The sequence below is a fragment of the Clarias gariepinus genome, chromosome 16 (genome assembly GCF_024256425.1).
Source record: "Clarias gariepinus isolate MV-2021 ecotype Netherlands chromosome 16, CGAR_prim_01v2, whole genome shotgun sequence".
In the NCBI taxonomy this organism is placed as follows: Eukaryota; Metazoa; Chordata; class Actinopteri; order Siluriformes; family Clariidae; genus Clarias; species Clarias gariepinus.
Genome location: NC_071115.1, coordinates 30,772,248 through 30,789,964, shown reverse-complemented (window position 1 = coordinate 30,789,964; position 17,717 = coordinate 30,772,248). Strand labels below are relative to the sequence as shown.

Genomic DNA, 17,717 nt, shown 5'->3' with positions numbered 1-17,717 from the left:
TTAGACACACAGTAACACTGAAATATCAAGGTGAGAAATATTCAAATAGGAATAGACTCTCCTTAATATTTAGGCCACGCCTCCTACATGTACAGCAGTGTACATTATCTGTTAGCATTTCAGCACTAGTGCGGCAAAATTCAAACATGACGCATGTCTTAACTGATGAACACCGCTTAAGAAAACATTTTAGCTTCTTTCCCTCTAAACATACGGTATTTTTTTACCAGCATCGATGACGTGATGTCCGTCTTTTTAAAACATATTTCCTTCTGTTTTAAATTTCTGACTGTGGCTTTATATAACAGGATGGCAATAAAATATGTTCAGTAATTCAGCAGTAGGATTCTGCAGGGCTGGGTAGTTGTCATCTTATTCAGCATCCTGTTGATGGTCTAAGACCTGTTAAAGTGTGTAGCAACACTGCCACCTACAGGCAGAGGATGTGACAGCAAACACAGAGAGAAAAAAATCTTTTAAAAAATTTATATGGATGAGATTATGAGTTAGTTCAGGGTCAGGAAAAAGATGGAGAAGTACCACTTTATTCTAATATTCACAAAATGAACAAAGTTAAAAAATAAATGTGTGTCTGCCCTAAAACAAGGCAATTGCTGTTTAAATATTGTGGCGTGGGCGGGGCGGCGGCTGACGACCAGCATGCCTTGAGGGAATGTCGGTGTGTTCACCATGATGGGGAAAGGTGTTTGGGTTAGTGGCTTCGGCCCTGTTGTGTGTGAGGCGGGTGTGACGTGTGAAATGTGCTCCAGTTCAAGCTAGTGCTGAATTGGATGTAGGCTCCTGAGTGAAGGTGCTGCTCATGCCTTGCATGCTGTGTGCTTAATAAAGTACTCCCAGCTATTGCATTGGGTAGCAAATAAGCTCACTCGTCTCTCCAGCATTCTTCCCGGCGTAAAAACGCTACATTGGTGTCAGAAGTGGGATGGAGAATAACGGGTTCGAGCGCACAAAGGAGGATCTTCTAAAAATCCAAGCGGGCCGCCGAGTAGCGGAGCAACTACTCGCGCAGAAAAAGTGCTTTCCTGGCGGAGCTAGCGCGAGCACACCACGTCAACCAACGCGGAGCGGGAAGCAGAAAATTCCGGCGCTGGATCTCGGGGCGGAGGCTGGCGCTGCGCAAGCGCCGAAGCAAGATACAGCTCCGTGCGCTGTTAGACGGCAAAGCGACCTGCCGCTGCGCGAGGCCGAGCGCGCTGAGCCCATATCGGCGGCACATCGCGGCGGAAGAGCCGAGCGACCGCCCGCGGCTCAGTGGCGCTCGGTTCGTGAACCTAGCGCGGGTGACCGTAAGGAGGTGCTGCGCGAGGTCGAGCGCGCTGAGCCCATAATAGCGGCACATCACGGCGAAAGAGCCGAGCGACCGCCCGCAGCTCAGTGGCGCTTGGTAGGTGAACCTAGCCGGGGACAGGGCTACCCGTCGCGGCTAGGCCTCGACACCGCTTCCGAGATTCCGCGACGACGCCTAGGCCAGAGACCGCCGGACTACCGCTGCAAGGTTCTCAGGCCTGAGGGACAGCGTACACCAGCAGCCGCTAAACTAGCGCCGGGTGGACGGTTGGGGAGCCCCGCGGGGCTTTACATCGACTGTGTGCCGGACGGCGTCTTACTGCGGGCGCTCGTGGACACCGGCTCCACTGTTTCCCACGGGTTGTGGAACTGTGAACCGCTCATCGCCAGGCAGAAGGGCCCCGCCCAGCGCTCGCAGGCACCGCAGCAAGACTTTTGGGTGGGGGCACCTATGGGGCGAATGGGCGTGGACACTCACAGCCAGCTCGGCTCTCCGATGTCATCTACCGGGTGCGGTTGGCAGGGCGGGCACGAGTTTTGCCCCACCGGGACCGTCTTGCGCCTCCACAGCCGCACGCCGGGGAACCATCGAACTCTGGAGGCCGGACCGCCTCAGGACTACATTCGCGTTCACCCCTCACCTGCCAAAGGACGCCGGCGTTCCCAGCGCCGACCGCCTGCACGCCTCCGAAACGGAGTTCGTCATGGTGACCAGGGACGGTCACAGCTCGGGTGGGGGCAGTGTGGCGTGGGCGGGGCGGCGGCTGACGACCAGCATGCCTTGAGGGAATGTCGGTGTGTTCACCATGATGGGGAAAGGTGTTTGGGTTAGTGGCTTCGGCCCTGTTGTGTGTGAGGCGGGTGTGTGACGTGTGAAATGTGCTCCAGTTCAAGCTAGTGCTGAATTGGATGTAGGCTCCTGAGTGAAGGTGCTGCTCATGCCTTACATGCTGTGTGCTTAATAAAGTACTCCCAGCCATTGCATTGGGTAGCAAATAAGCTCACTCGTCTCTCCAGCATTCTTCCCGGCGTAAAAACGCTACAATATATATTTTTTTTATTGAATTAAGAAGTCAAACATGACTGTCTCGAGCTTGAAAAGTTACGCAGTGTATGAAATTTATATTAAACTTTTGTTCTAATGTAATTCGCTTTTTTTCACTAGCATTATCTACTTTATCATCTGCATTTTTGTATGAAATATTGGTAACAATATGTATCCATTCATTACATCATCCAGTGTTCTGTATATACAGTATAACAATTTTAAATCATATTAAACATTAGATAGCAAAAATACTTTCTTATACATTTTGTATGATGGTGTGCAAACTTTTGCACTCCATGATAAATAGATAGATAGATATCCATAGTCCCATTTTAAGTCTTTTAATTAAAACTTTTGAAGACATCAAACTTAAAAGTATTATTTTATTCATTATTATTGTGAATGTGACAATATTTATCAATTAATTAAATAATTTTGTGTTTTATATCCTACAAAACATTAGCTAACAAAAATATACTTTGCCTTCTACATTATGTATGAAGGGTGTACAAACATTTGCACTCCATGATAGATAGACACGGATTTTTCCAAGTCTTTTTAAAATAGTATCTGTATGTTGTTATTTTTTATATGATATGATATTTAGTGAGTAAATAATCCATTGACTGTTTGGTTTAAAATCCTCTCAGTAACGGTCACAGCCACCATAAGCTCTGCGTCAGTATATCGGGCTCCGTCTGAAATCTCGCTGCTCTCTACACAGTAGTGGACTAGGTGTGATGCAGCTACTATATGTCATAACAGCCTTCACACTCTTTATAGTGCACTTTATATAAAACAGCGATGGATTTGGGCTCAACCACAAAACATGCGCTGCACGTGCCTAATGAACGTGCCCTGACGGTTGTTCCTGAGGTGATTAAACATTCGCTAGCTCACTTGTGAAGGCTGTTAATAATTCAACTGACTTTTTACACATTTTGCACTAAATTTGTGACAATATTGAAATAACTACATAAGTGCTTAATTTTTGTCTAAATGTCAGGAAAACCGAGTTTCTGACTAAAGGTAATTAAAAGTAACGATAACTACAAGACATTAGCAAATTAATTATTAAGCTAGGCTAACTGTTTTTGCTAACGCAGCTAGCGAGTTAATGGGGCATTTCCTTTCTCTTCAATTATCTCATTAGTCATTTATCTTTTCCGACACTAAATACAATAAATAATTCTTATAAAAGTTGCTAGTCAGGATTAAATGTAGTAGAATGTGTCTGAAACTGAAATCGTAACTGGGTAAGTTAAGTGCTTTGTGTAAGTTAAGAGTGTAGGGTGCCATTAATTTTAAAGTCATGTCCAGAAATAACTATTTAATTTATTTCTGTACTTTTATTCTGCTTATATATTATTTATTAGAGATGAGGAAAAAATCTATTTAGTTGTGAATCGCTATGCCGACTCCCGTATTGCCACACTGACTCCAAAATCAATTTTTGTAAAACTTTTTAAACCTTTATAGTAGAGATGAACCGGTCGATCAGCCAGTGACCAGAATCTGTGTGTGCCCGCGCGCTCACTGTCAAATTGAGTTTTGAGACTTCGGACGCTTTTGAGGCGGTAAAATGTCACCATTGCTTTATAATCCTACAGGTGGCGCACTCTGAACTATTTATACTGTATATACAGGTTCTTCTAAAAAAATTTGCATATTTTGATAAAGTTCATTATTTTTTGTAATGTACTGATAAACATTAGACTTTCATATATTTTAGATTCATTGCACACAACTGAAGTAGTTCAAGCCTTTTATTGTTTTAATATTGATGATTTTGGCATACAGCTCATGAAAACCCAAAATTCCTATCTCAAAAAATTAGCATATCATGAAAAGGTTCTCTAAACGAGCTATTAACCTAATCATCTGAATCAACTAATTAACTCTAAACACCTGCAAAAGATGCTGAGGCTTTTAAAAACTCCCAGCCTGGTTCATTACTCAAAACCGCAATCATGGATAAGACTGCCGACCTGACTGCTGTCCAGAAGGCCATCATTGACACCCTCAAGCAAGAGGGTAAGACACAGAAAGAAATTTCTGAACGAATAGGCTGTTCCCAGAGTGCTGTATCAAGGCACCTTAGTGGGAAGTCTGTGGGAAGGAAAAAGTGTGGCAGAAAACGCTGCACAACGAGAAGAGGTGACACGACCCTGAGGAAGATTGTGGAGAAGGACCGATTCCAGACCTTGGGGGACCTGCGGAAGCAGTGGACTGAGTCTTGAGTGGAGACATCCAGAGCCACCGTGTACAGGCATGTGCAGGAAATGCTGCTACAGGTGCCGCATTCCCCAGGTCAAGCCACTTTTGAACCAGAAACAGCGGCAGAAGCGCCTGACCTGGGCTACAGAAAAGCAGCACTGGACTGTTGCTCAGTGGTCCAAAGTACTTTTTTCGGATGAAAGCTAATTTTGCATGTCATTCGGAAATCAAGGTGCCAGAGTTTGGAAGAAGACTGGGGAGAGGGAAATGCCAAAATGCCTGAAGTCCAGTGTCAAGTACCCACAGTCAGTGATGGTCTGAGGTGCCATGCCAGCTGCTGGTGTTGGTCCACTATGTTTTATCAAGGGCAGGGTCAATGCAGCTAGCTATAAGGAGATTTTGGAGCACTTCATGCTTCCATCTGCTGAAAAGCTTTATGGAGATGAAGTTTTCATTTTTCAGCATGACCTGGCACCTGCTCACAGTGCCAAACCCCCTGGTAAATGGTTTACTGACCATGGTATTACTGTGCTCAATTGGCCTGCCAACTCTCCTGACCTGAACCCCATAGAGAATCTGTGGGATATTGTGAAGAGAAAGTTGAGAGACGCAAGACCCAACACTCTGGATGAGCTTAAGGCCGCTATCGAAGCATCCTGGGCCTCCATAACACCTCAGCAGTGCCACAGGCTGATTGCCTCCATGCCACGCCGCATTGAAGCAGTCATTTCTGCAAAAGGATTCCTGACCAAGTATTGAGTGCATAACTGAACATAAGTATTTGAAGGTTGACCTTTTTTGTATTAAAAACATTTTTCTTTTATTGGTTGGATGAAATATGCTAATTTTTTGAGATAGGAATTTTGGGTTTTCATGAGCTGTATGCCAAAATCATCAATATTAAAACAATTAAAAGGCTTGAACTACTTCAGTTGTGTGTAATGAATCTAAAATATATGAAAGTCTAATGTTTATCAGTACATTACAGAAAATAATGAACTTTATCACAATATGCTAATTTTTTTAGAAGGACCTGTATTCATCCTGCGTGGTAGAGTAAATTATTTGACAAGTTTGTTTAGAAATAATAATTATGGCGGATGACAGAGATATGCGCTGCTCAACAATGTAACTTTTCGCTTAATTCATAAATGCTAAACACTTAAATTTTAAGTTTGTATTATTTAAGTGCTGCATTTGGTTTATAAGTGAGAAAAACTGTTATACTGTAAGGAACGAGCTCTGTTTAACTCATTAAACTTTTTTTAAGACTTAAATTTGTATAAAATAAAATCTGCAATTTTGTACTGTATATTTAACAGGCGCTTTTGTTTTGTTTTTTGGATTATTTTTCTATAACACTGCATCCTGAAGTGATTATTTATTTTACACCAAAGCAAATTTCCATCGGTTACACTTCCTTGTGATAGGTACAGAAATGGTAAATTTTGTCTGTATATACGGTACTTTCATTTTATTTCACTTTTAGTCAGTCAAATTTACCAAATTGTGACTGCTGAGACTGCTTTAATCTAAATCAGAATCTGATTATTTACTCTTTATAGGTTCTTTGTATTAATGACTCAAAACTTGAACTATTTCTATTTCACATTTATTTTACATCTATTTCTATTATATAACTATTTCACAAGACTTTCAAGAGAGGGGTGAAATACAGAACTCAATGTGTGTGTTTTTTTTTCTCCTCATTAAGGCGTTTGTCATTTCCCCCCTTGTATCAATGTCATTTATAATAAGACGGTGTGCCGTCCTCTCCACAGGCTTTCTCGGTCGATGGGATCAAGACAGACAGAATAACAAATGATAACTTGTGCAGGGATGAGTTCGGTTTTTGGTTTATGTTTCTCAGCACTGCTTTGTATAATCCTAAACAGATAAAAAAAAAACTTTCCCTGATGGATTGCAGCACAGTTAATGCACAACTAACAACTTCTCTCTTTCTCTCTCTCTCTCCCTCTCTCTCTCTGCTATTCGATACGTGTCAATAAAACTCCCTACTGCATCCTATTGGTTCGTGATAAACCGTCACCTAGACAACTGTATACAAAGATAGGGATAAGATACGCCCTGTGTGTACTTTGTCTCCCACTCAATAATTAAAACCCCACTTCCTTGTTCCAGTAAAGCAATCAAGCAAACTGTTGTTCCTTCTCTCTCTCTCTCTCTATCTCTCTCCCCCCCCCCCCTCTCTCTCTCTATACCTCTCTCAACCAGTGCTCCAATGCTGAGAACACCCAGGGGAGATTTATTTCTCTTGGTTAGAAGGAGCTTATAAAAAGAACAAGATGATGCGGAGGATGAGTTTGTTTCCCCGCCACGGGGATTCTGTGGAGAACTTCGAGCTAACCCATGACGAGATCCAGGAGGAGGTGGAGAACGGTGGGCTGCAGGCGTTTATCTGATACAGATTAAATAGTTCATTTTGTTTGACTTGTGTAAAATCAAGAGAAAACATTATTATTAATTATTCTAGCTTTTATTTTAATTATTATTGGTTGTGGCTTTAATATTAAAAGTTGCTTATTTAATAGTTCATAGATTAATAAGTAAATGAGTTGATTTAAATTTACTGTTTATAAAAATAAGGAAAAGAGCCATTTGCAGATTGTGTTCTGAACATGTGATAAAAATCTTTTGCTGTTTGCGTAAAAAATAAAAATGTACATCAATTAAATGAATACGATGTTTAATAACATTTACACAAAAAACAGCATCATGTAATAAATTATAAAAAATAATAAAAAATAATTTATAAATGTATAATCAGGTACATGATAATTTTTTTTCTTTTACAATAATCAGATAACTGGAGCTTGAGTCAATACACATTGACTTTTTCACATAAACACATTTCACATTATCTTTTTTTATTAACCTAAACAATTACCAGTCAAACTCTTTAATTAAAAAATAGCATGTAATAAAGTATAAATATGATAAATCTATCCTAGAAAAAAAAAACAGTCCAGTCTTGTTTTATAAACATTTCCATTTCCAGAAATTTAATTCTAGTCTTTACTATTTGTAACCTGAAATATACGCGATATCTGATATGCTGGGATTTTTTAATACTGATACTGGATCAATGCCAGGTCTGATATAAAATAATTCTAGTTAATAACAATAAAATACCAATACTTAATCTTACGTGTATTTAGGTAAATGTTTGACATAGGCACTCACTTACTCAAAAACTGTGTTTTTTCAGACACACGTGAGCTGGTGTCCGAGCTCATTGATCTCCCAGCCAGAGCCAGAGTTCAGGCCATACGAGCTCTGCCCATGAGTTTCCACGAGCGGAGATATGTTAGGTTATAATACTTTTCTCTGTAGAATGACTGTCATTATCTAATCTACAATTAATTGGTTGTTATTTTGCATCCACATACAAACACACCTTTTGGGCTTGTTTTCAGGGGCAGAGTGATGTCATTCAAACACTCAAAGAAGAAGGACCTCCTGCCAATGTGCTGCACCGACTGCCATCAGCAAACCTCTCTGGTAATGAGGACTGACTTAAGAAATCAAGTCAGGTTATTTGTCATGTTCATACTTATTTCCTCTGCATATTTCCTAAATGATGAACAAAGTCCTAAGATCAGGGTTACACAGGAGCTGTAAAAACCATAAGGATGAGACAGGTATGAGAGAAAGTGTTCTGGTACCAATTTTATTCAAAAAAAAATAGTGCAGATGTTTTGATATATCCTAACGTCGTCAGCACCATGTCTCTTCTCTTGCAAACCACAGGTTCCTGCCTTCTGGAAACAATCACAAGTCTAAACAATGTTAAACAAACAATGTTAGGTGTATTGTATTATTGTAAAAATACTATAGTTATAGTTATATACTATGGTTTTAGTTATTGTTAATACTATAGTTGAGAGAGACGAAATGTGAAATTTGGCTTCAGCAAATGTTTGCGTTCAAGTTATGGTCTAGCCCTGAACCTACAGTATAACTTCTCTGATAGCCATTCTCAACTAAAACCTTGTCTCCCGTTGTCTCTTTCTGTCTTTCTCTGTCTCTGTCTCTCTTCTTTCTCTTTCTTCAGTTTTTCCGTAGGTTTGGTACAGGCGTGGCCACAGCACGCAGGCATTTGTCAATCTGGCACGATGCTCTAAAGGAGATCGGCGGCCGCTTCGGCACCTCCGTCCTCTCGTACTTCAGCTTCCTCAAGTGGCTCCTCATGTTCAACATCGTCTCTCTGTTTATCAATTTCTGTTTTATCACCATCCCACAGATAGTCCACAGCCCCAACATCACACACACAGTGAACTTCAGAGGTCTGGATTTGCTCACAGGAGCCGTGAGTCAGTTTCTACTATAAAACTAGCAGAGGTGCTCAAGACAAACTGTGTGATGTAATTTAATGACTGATATTATGATGTGTAACTTCATAATGGAGCAGATCTTTCATTGTGTGCATTTCCTAGTCTGGTAAGTTTATTACGATGTCTAATGGTAGACAAAGTAAAAGCTCCAGAGGGCTTTCCCAGTCCTCTGTTTAAGTTTGAATGTTAGCGTGACTTGGCTCAGCAGCTCTGACACTACCATCTTTGAGAGACTTCATGAGAAAAGGATGTTTTTTTGTTTGTTTGTTTGTTTTTACAAACGTTAAGTCCTGACATAAAATTATTCCGAAGCAGGCTCCAGGTTTACTGATCATTAGTAGTTTTACTTGGTGTAGCATTTACAATTTCTTCTGGCAATGAATGCTGACTGTAATTTATTATTATTAATCTTTTAGAGTTAGTTTTAAAAAATTAATGTAGTACATTTAAAAACCTGTCATGATCAGTAAAGTGCACTGTGACAGGTTTTATGACTTTGTTTTTTGTTCTATAGGTTAATTAATAATGTGTTTATCTTCAGGACATATACAGTAAACTTTCAATTTGCAGAAAATATATCGAGCATTGGTTCCTGTCTCTGTGTTCATGTGGTGGCACTGAGAACACTTTTGCTTGCATGTTATCGTTTTTACTAAAACTTTGTGTGTGTGTGTGTGTGTGTGTTTGGACAGGGCTACTTCAACCAGACGGTGTTCTTTTACGGTGGCTATAACGGTGCAATTATATCAAGTCCGCCTTCTTACAACATGCAGCTGGCTTATTTCTTCACCACAGCAGCTTATATGGTGCTTTGTGGAGTGTCGCTAATTTACAGGTGACGTGGTGTGAAAACATGCCTGATCGTGTCCTGTGATGAAAATTACCAGTAGTCTCTATTAAATACACCTGAAGGTTTATTAGCAGCGCTAATGCAACATGCAAACAAACCACTCAAACAGACCCTCTCGGCTGTGTGGTGACATCTGCATGTATTTTCTGTGCCTTTAGCATGGCCAGATCCTTCCAGAAGAATTTTGTGTTGGTGTCCGGCCCAACTCACGGCGGAGCATGGCGTCTTTTGTGCAGCTGGGACTTCAGCGTGGTTAATGAGAAGGCCATCCAGAACCACAAGAACAACTTGGGCATCCAGTTAAAGGTCCGATCCAGTAGGATTGTATAAATCTAGCAAGGTGCCAAGGTCATGGTTATACATCATGTTTAACAAGCAGGTCTGAAAATCCTTTTTGACATAGAACTAGGAGAACACAGTACACAGATAAAACAAAAACAGGTCTCAGGTAACAGCAAACAGGTGGGAACAAACGTCACACACGGCATTGTGTGCTCTAAACATTCACGCTTATATGACCTGTTATTATCCTGTTCCTGGTACTGTTACATCACATGACCACTTAAGATCTTATTTATGAGTAACCAGGCTGAATGAGTTGTACAGGTCAGAGATATGGTGGTGATATCGTTTGAAATTTGTTTTACGATGCATGAAAACAAGCGTAATCCAACACAACCTGTGAGACAGGACAGAAAAGAGACTCTCAGGGGTGCTGTGTCAGTTTTGGGATTTGATTCTCGTCTGTTTTCTGCAGGAGACTCTATCTGAGCGGCTGCAGAGAAAAGCCACAGAGTCTGCGTCCAGTGTCGCGAAGCGCCTCGCGCTTTATCTCCTGGCGTGGACGCTGTGTGTCAGCCTCGCCGTCGGCTCCTGTGCAGCCATCTACTTCCTGCAGTTACACCAGAGCGACCTAGTGAGATTTCCCTTTATATTTAGGCCACACACTTTGAAAAACAGTATGTGGGAATGTAATGGTCATATATTATACAGTACAGAGGAAAGTTTTTTATTAAGATAAAGATGATTACCTCCGCATCATCTTCTTTTATTATTAAGATAAAGATGACTTCCTATTTAACAACAGTGATATAGATGTTTTGTTAATCCGGAGTTTTCATGAAACTAAATGATGATGATAAAGTCTTTTTAGCGGCATCTGTGTAATACTTTCATTTATAATAGGAATAATATAATAATTTATTATAATAATAATTAATAATAATAATTTCATAATTAATTTCAGCACCTATTTACCACAAAAGCAGCTTTGTAAGGCTGAACACCAGAGTTAACTCCTTGTTCAGTTATAAATTTTTCTTAAAGTTAGCTTAGTGTCTTGTAACTTACTTGTTTGTAATTTCCATACTCACCTGTCAAGCTGTCTGTGTTATATTTGTGCTGATATATAGTAGTTATAGTATATGATAGATTTGCCACTGACCTGATACCTGTTCGATTAGAATTTAATAAATTTAATCTGGTCCTCTAGCAAAGATTAGGAGTATGTTTGCAGGAGAAAAAAATAGTATATTTTTTGTTGTATTTGAGAAAAAGCTGCCGTTTTGTGTGAGTCATGTATGTCACAAACTTCAAAAATGTTTTAAGGTGTAGTGGTATTTAAAGATGTCATTAAGTTATCGACATAACTTTGGATTTCAGTAACAGAAAAAAAAGAATTTATATAGAGTAAAGGTGAACAAATAGCCCCATACAGCAATCTTTAGTGGTAATGGGAACAATTCCTGGGTTCTTCATTTTCTCAATTCTTTAATCAATGCAAAATGCATTTCAAGCCACACATTGACACGCTGTCAGATGCTTTTGATTCTTTTAAGTTGTTTGCTTAACATGTGCCTGATTTCTTATTTTTACTTGTTGCACAAACAACTTAAAAAGGTTTCAAAAGCACAGATTTTCCCCCCAGGTGCCAGGCATTTCCATGTTCTCGGACGATATAAACGCAGAGGCATCTACGCTGACCCTGCCTTTCGTCGTGTCCCTCATCAACCTGATCATCCCGCTTATCTTCTCGCTCATTAACAAAATGGAGCACTATCCCAACCCCCGCATCAACATCTACATCGGCATCATGAGGTCAGTTGTTCGTAACCTAGCGTAAAAGACCTTGCGTAGCCGTAAATGGGATCAAAGGCGATGGCAGCTCTTTAATTATCCACTGTATAAGTCAGAGACACTGACAGCTCTGTCATTACTCAATTACTACGTCCTGTTATGTAATTGTCCATTATGTTAATATAATATGATATAATATAATATAATATGGAATTACATTTGCATTTATAAAATGTAAGTCACTTTTGCAATAACCAAGTAAGCCGAGTGTTTATTTTTCTTTTAATGTAATTTCTCAGAAACGTCCTGCTGAAGCTCTCCATCCTGGGAATACTGTGTTACTACTGGGTTAAAGAAGTTTCCAATACCGCCTCAGTAAGTCTTAAACTTAGGGATTAAAAAAATTGGGATTAAATCGTAATATTGCGGAAGTGATTTTAACAGTAAGGCTGAATCTGGTGGTAAATTTAAACTGTGTATACATACATGTATTTCTTACCTGTTAGCTAAGACGCTATCGCCCATGAGCTGTGTTCAGATCTTACAGAAGGAGCACTGTTATACTAAAGATGGGGTATATGAGGAGGTCTACGATTCACAATGAGAGCATAATAAGGCACGAAACAGGATTGTAGACAGGCCAACTAAATATATCCTAGACGTACTGTAACCAGGCAAACATTTCTCTCTTGCACCGTATGTTATTACTGTATGTTATTATTATTATAGGAATCTTTATATCAATCAGAAGTTTCTTAGGTTTATTTTTTGTCTTTAAATAATTACTGCAGTTATTTTTATCATACCCAGGGTTACAGTGTTTTTTTTTTTTTTTGTTTGTTTTTTGCCTCTGCCTCTTCTTTTATGTTTTATTCTATTCAGACTTCATACAAAGTTACAGCGAAATGTTTTTTTTTCCTGGTGCTAGAGAAATTTTTCTTTCACTTTTTTTTTTAGTGCTGGGAATCGTTCGTGGGTCAGAGTGTCTATCGTCTGGTTCTAGTCGACTTCATCTTCTGCCTCTTCGGCTCATTCTTTGGAGAGTTCCTCCGAAAGTAAGTCCAGTCCTTCAGAATAAGCTGCTTATTCAGGGCCTGTTAGTTATTAAATCGGTTAGATTTATCACACATTATCATTGTTTTATTTTATTTTCACAGCATAATCGGAACGAAATGCATCCTGAGTCTCGGCGTTCCCGAGTTTGATATCGCTACAAACGTTCTCAATCTTATCTACGCTCAGACACTAGCGTGGTGCGTTGTAATCGTTACCGTTACGTCGGGAGTGTTAAACAGTTCTGCATTAGATTACATTAGGCTTAAAATTTTGTTTCCTTATTGCAGGATTGGGATCTACTTCTCTCCCCTGCTTCCCATCATCCAAGTCATTAAGCTCCTTATTATCTTTTACCTAAAAAGGGTATGTCATCGTCCTTTTAGTATGCAGTGTGTGTGTGTGTGTGTGTGTGTGTGTGTGTGTGTGTGTGTGTGTGAACCTTGACCCTATGTTCCTCGGCTCTGACACACAGGTCAGTTTAAGTATGAACTGCCAGCCCCCGAGGCAGAGCGGCAGAGCGGCTCAGATGCAGACGGTGTACATAGCGCTCCTGTTTTTCCCCTCCTTTGCAGGAGTGCTCTCCCTGGTGGCCTACACCGTCTGGAGGTAGGAGGAGATCCAAATGCCTTTTTTCACGATATTATCACAGTACCAGGTGCTGATTTGAATTTGTGGTTATTTTTTAAGCATCATGATTTTATGAATATCTGGATTTGATATTTAAATTCTTTCAGATCATGTTACAATTTGAAACAAACTTGGCAGATAATTCCTTCCATCCACGCAGGATACAATAAGAATAATATTCTAAATAATTAACTACTTAATTGATTAATCAATATATTAATAGTTTTTATTATCAGGCTTTGACAACCAAATTTACTTTTACTTCAAATACAAAAAAAAATCAAATTATAAAACTACACTAAATACTTTAAAATTACAATTAAAATAGTTAGTTTGTTTGTAACACGATTAAAGACTATACAGTATGTGTGTGTTTTAAATAAAGACACCGTACTAATGATCCACTGGATTTTACTCATAAAAAAAAAGTACTGGATCTGAAGGTTTGTGCTGTCTGGACATTTGTCCTTAAGCATTGTGGCCCATATGGTCTTCCCCTTAGATGTCATGCACCTGAGACAGACCAACACTGAAACAGGACACTGTTATTCCACAGCTTTAAATATTTTATTTAATCCCCAAGTCTATTGTTTAAACATTTTTTGATTTGTTTCCCATTCTGTCTGTCTGCAGCCCAGAACAAACAAACAAAAATAAATGAAATGAAAGGGTTATAAATCCAGAAGTCCTGTTAATGCTATGTGCTTTAGAGGTGTCAGTTGGTTTATTAGCAGTAGGTTTTCTCCTCCACGCTGGAGTATACTGGAGCAGTTTGTAATTTAAAGTGTACAGTGTGTACAATCTGAACACCGCCCTTGTGTTTGTGTTGTAGTCTAAAGCCTTCGGAGCACTGTGGGCCTTTTCAGGGTCTGAGCACACCCTTCCAGGCCGTGAACCAGTGGATGAGCTGGGTGAGCACAGTCCCGGGGTCTGAGTGGGCCTGGTGGATTTTCGAACACGTGCTGCGGAGCGAGCTGTTCTTCTACCTCATCTCTCTTATCATCATGTAAGGTCTTTGGATCACTGCTCAGTGTTTGTATGCACGGTCGTGTAAAGTGCTAAGTGCTAAATATTTCAGTACATAGCAAAGGAGGTGAAATGAAGATGATCTTTGCTTATTTCTGTTAAATACCCTTAATGTTAAAGTTTCAAAGAGTGGAACATGCTGTAACGTTGTATATGTGATATTAAATTCGTCATAGTTAGGTGGATGTTTAATGTTGATGTCAGGCTGCTATTTTTGGACGTGTCCTAAATCTCTACAGCTAAAGTAAACCCCTGTATTCGATCCAGCAACCTCCCAGCCCATGGTAAGCGTTCATCAACGTGAGCTATACCTCACTCACCAATGGTTTCAGTTCTATAGAATTTTAGTCCAGCAACCTCATAACCCAGATGTGAGTGCTCATCCAGATGAGTTACAGGATCTCTAGGGTTTTACCTATACGTAAAACAGAGGCAAGGGATTTGAACTAAAGACAGATGCTTCTGACTGAACTTATTGGTGTGCATATTTATAGGTGTTTGGTTAATTAGGCTTTCATTTACAGTACTTACTTTAATTATCCTTACACCTCCACCTGCCCTGCAGCGATCAGTGCTTTAACCACCTCACCACTGAGGATGCAGCTGGATCTCATCACATTAATGAGTTTTATTAACAGCTGCGCTTCAGGAACCAAATAAAAGACATTTTTGGTAATGTTCTGCCACTCTGTCTTCATCTTTCTCTCAATTGGTCCTGGTCCTGGCATTCATGTGGATGTTACTTTGACACGTATCACCTATCAGACCAAGTTACACCCCTTCATGGTAACGGTGTTCTTTAACAGCGGGTCATGCACACTGACACGCTGCAGAGTCAGTGTGAAACAGTTAAGAAACAGTTTGAGAAACATTACAAAGTGTTTTGCTACCACAAGGGGCAGCTTTCCTTTATTTTTTTATTTTTTGATCGGTGCATATCAGTGCTTTGGGTGTGGTTCAGTACCTGATTTTGATCCAAGACTTAAAACTCTGAAGGAGTTGCTTTGAAGTCATTTCATGTGAATCTTGACTATTGTTTTCCAAAAGCAATCGATTCCAGTCATCACCTGTTAACAGCATGTATAAAAAACATGTAAAACGGTAACACGACACTAATGTTTTAGGCCAGTCTCGCTCCATTCTGATCGAATACATTTTGCAGTCCTGAAAATGTGAGGCTTAGGTGTGTTTTCATGATGTTCATTCGAAACATACACAGGACAAGGTCGAAGACATTTCCACTTTTAAACTTAATCCAAAGCACAGTTAATTCCTTTCTAATGTCCTCCCTGTCCGTTCCAGCGTCCTGACTTACTTCCTGTGGCAAGTCGCTCAGGGCAGGAAGCAGCTCATCCGGACCCTGCGTGAGCAGATTGTCAACGTGAGTTTTAAAAATAGACCTCAAGCACTTCTTTCCTGACAGGATCTCTCCCTCTCTTCTCCATGTATAACCTTAACCTTCTGCATGTTTATTAGGAGGGTAAGGACAAGACCTTCCTGCTGAACAGATTACAGAGCATCCAGAAACAGAGGGGAGCCTCCGCAGCCTTCAGGCCCCAGGTGAGACGATAGCCTTAGACTTACACAGGATGCTGCAGGTGGCCTTGTGTGCAATTTAACAACATAGTCTTGGCAAATTAGTACGAACACTCAGTTATTAATCATACACAGTAATACGGAGCAGGCCACAGAATACACGGATCTGCTGTAAAGGGAAAGGAGTTTGGTGTTCATGTTAAAAAAAATGTGTGTTAAATGAACAGCACTCAACAATGAGAGACAACACTCATGAATAAGCATTGAGCTGTTTAATGTTATGCTTGGTTTTTAGTCATGAATAAAGTAATGCTGCTGTTACTGTACTGGAAATGTTACACCAAAACACTAAAGTTGTCTTTTCTTATGAGTAAATGGACTGACCAGTAAAAATGGATGCTACTCATGTCATTTATTGGCTTTATCTAACTATGTAAATTTCCAGGGCAAAATAAAAACATTCTAATGTAGTGATTGAAAGGTTGATAGGTTTATCATTATTTCTATTATTATTAATAATTTCCCAGGACTCCATGGCCATTCAGAAAAAAAAAGGAGTTTAAGTATTTTTATCAGTGAACTTTCCTTTCGGTGTCCTGTAAAAGATTGTCACACTTCCAGTCGCTGCACCGGCGTTCGGTACATTTTTTGTAATTGAACATATTTACACACACATGAACATTGTTTAAACTCCTGACAGCTCATTAACTGTGCATTTCAAATCACATCTACTGTCACTATTTTATTTATTATTCCACTCAGCTAGCTAGTTTGTTTTAGTCGACTGTAGGGTGAAGGTTCTAATGAGTACAGCACCAATAGTCAGAGTGCATTGTTGACAAAATTTTGCATCCTATGTACTGTATTGTTGTCCCTGCTGCATTTGTCTTAAAATCTTATTACAATCAAATCACCGGGAAACAAGTGCAAGTGTGGAAAGTATTAACAATTTGTTCAATTTTTTTTTTCTGTCCAAAGCTCCTAAATCATGTTTTGGTTGTCAGAACTATTGAACTGTCACTGAAATACTGTAATTGTGGATCTTTAATATCAACGATTACAAGTCTGGACTAATGTCATTAGTGTTATGAGGACGGCAAATGTTTGTGGTCATATTGATCCATAATAATGGTGAGGGTTTTTTTTTTTCATCCTTTTTTAGGAACACACTGAGAGAACATACTTCAGTCAAAACTGGATGAACACCTTACCGCTGGAAATGTGAGGGAATATTTTTTAAAGACTTTGAGCCTGGCGATGGTGAGTAATTCGGAGGCTCTTGTAAACTTGTTCCCATCAGACGAGGACTGTTTACAAACAGAGGAAAATCTTTGTTCCTGGATTAACACACTGTTCGGTTTAACATTTACTGAACACACACACACACACACACACACACACACACTTAATTCAGTTTTTCTACAGAAAAAAAAACCAACCTATGGTTCAGGGTGAAGATTTGTACTGTAATACAGAATTCTGTCCAGTAGGTGGCAGCGTTTCCATACACAGCTTATGGACTTTTCACGTAACGCTGTAAAAGTTTAGTTTTGCAACATAAAAAATGTATACTGATCATTGTATCAGATGTAAGTTCAGTAATCAAAAGAATAAAACA

At 39.8% G+C, this 17,717-nt stretch overlaps 1 protein-coding gene across 1 annotated transcript; it reads left to right on the top strand.

Moving 5' to 3' along the window:
- Positions 1-3,252: 3,252 nt before the first annotated feature.
- tmc5 (transmembrane channel like 5) lies at positions 3,253-17,487 on the top strand. The gene is made up of 18 exons (XM_053514242.1): positions 3,253-3,385; positions 6,809-6,973; positions 7,803-7,905; positions 8,011-8,095; positions 8,649-8,903; positions 9,621-9,763; positions 9,937-10,084; positions 10,536-10,694; positions 11,706-11,875; positions 12,154-12,229; positions 12,812-12,909; positions 13,012-13,107; positions 13,198-13,273; positions 13,383-13,516; positions 14,370-14,543; positions 15,866-15,944; positions 16,040-16,123; positions 17,262-17,487. Exons 2-18 carry the CDS (start codon positions 6,880-6,882, stop codon positions 17,322-17,324), a joined length of 2,037 nt encoding a protein of 678 aa, XP_053370217.1. The 5' UTR covers positions 3,253-3,385; positions 6,809-6,879; the 3' UTR covers positions 17,325-17,487.
- Positions 17,488-17,717: the final 230 nt, after the last annotated feature.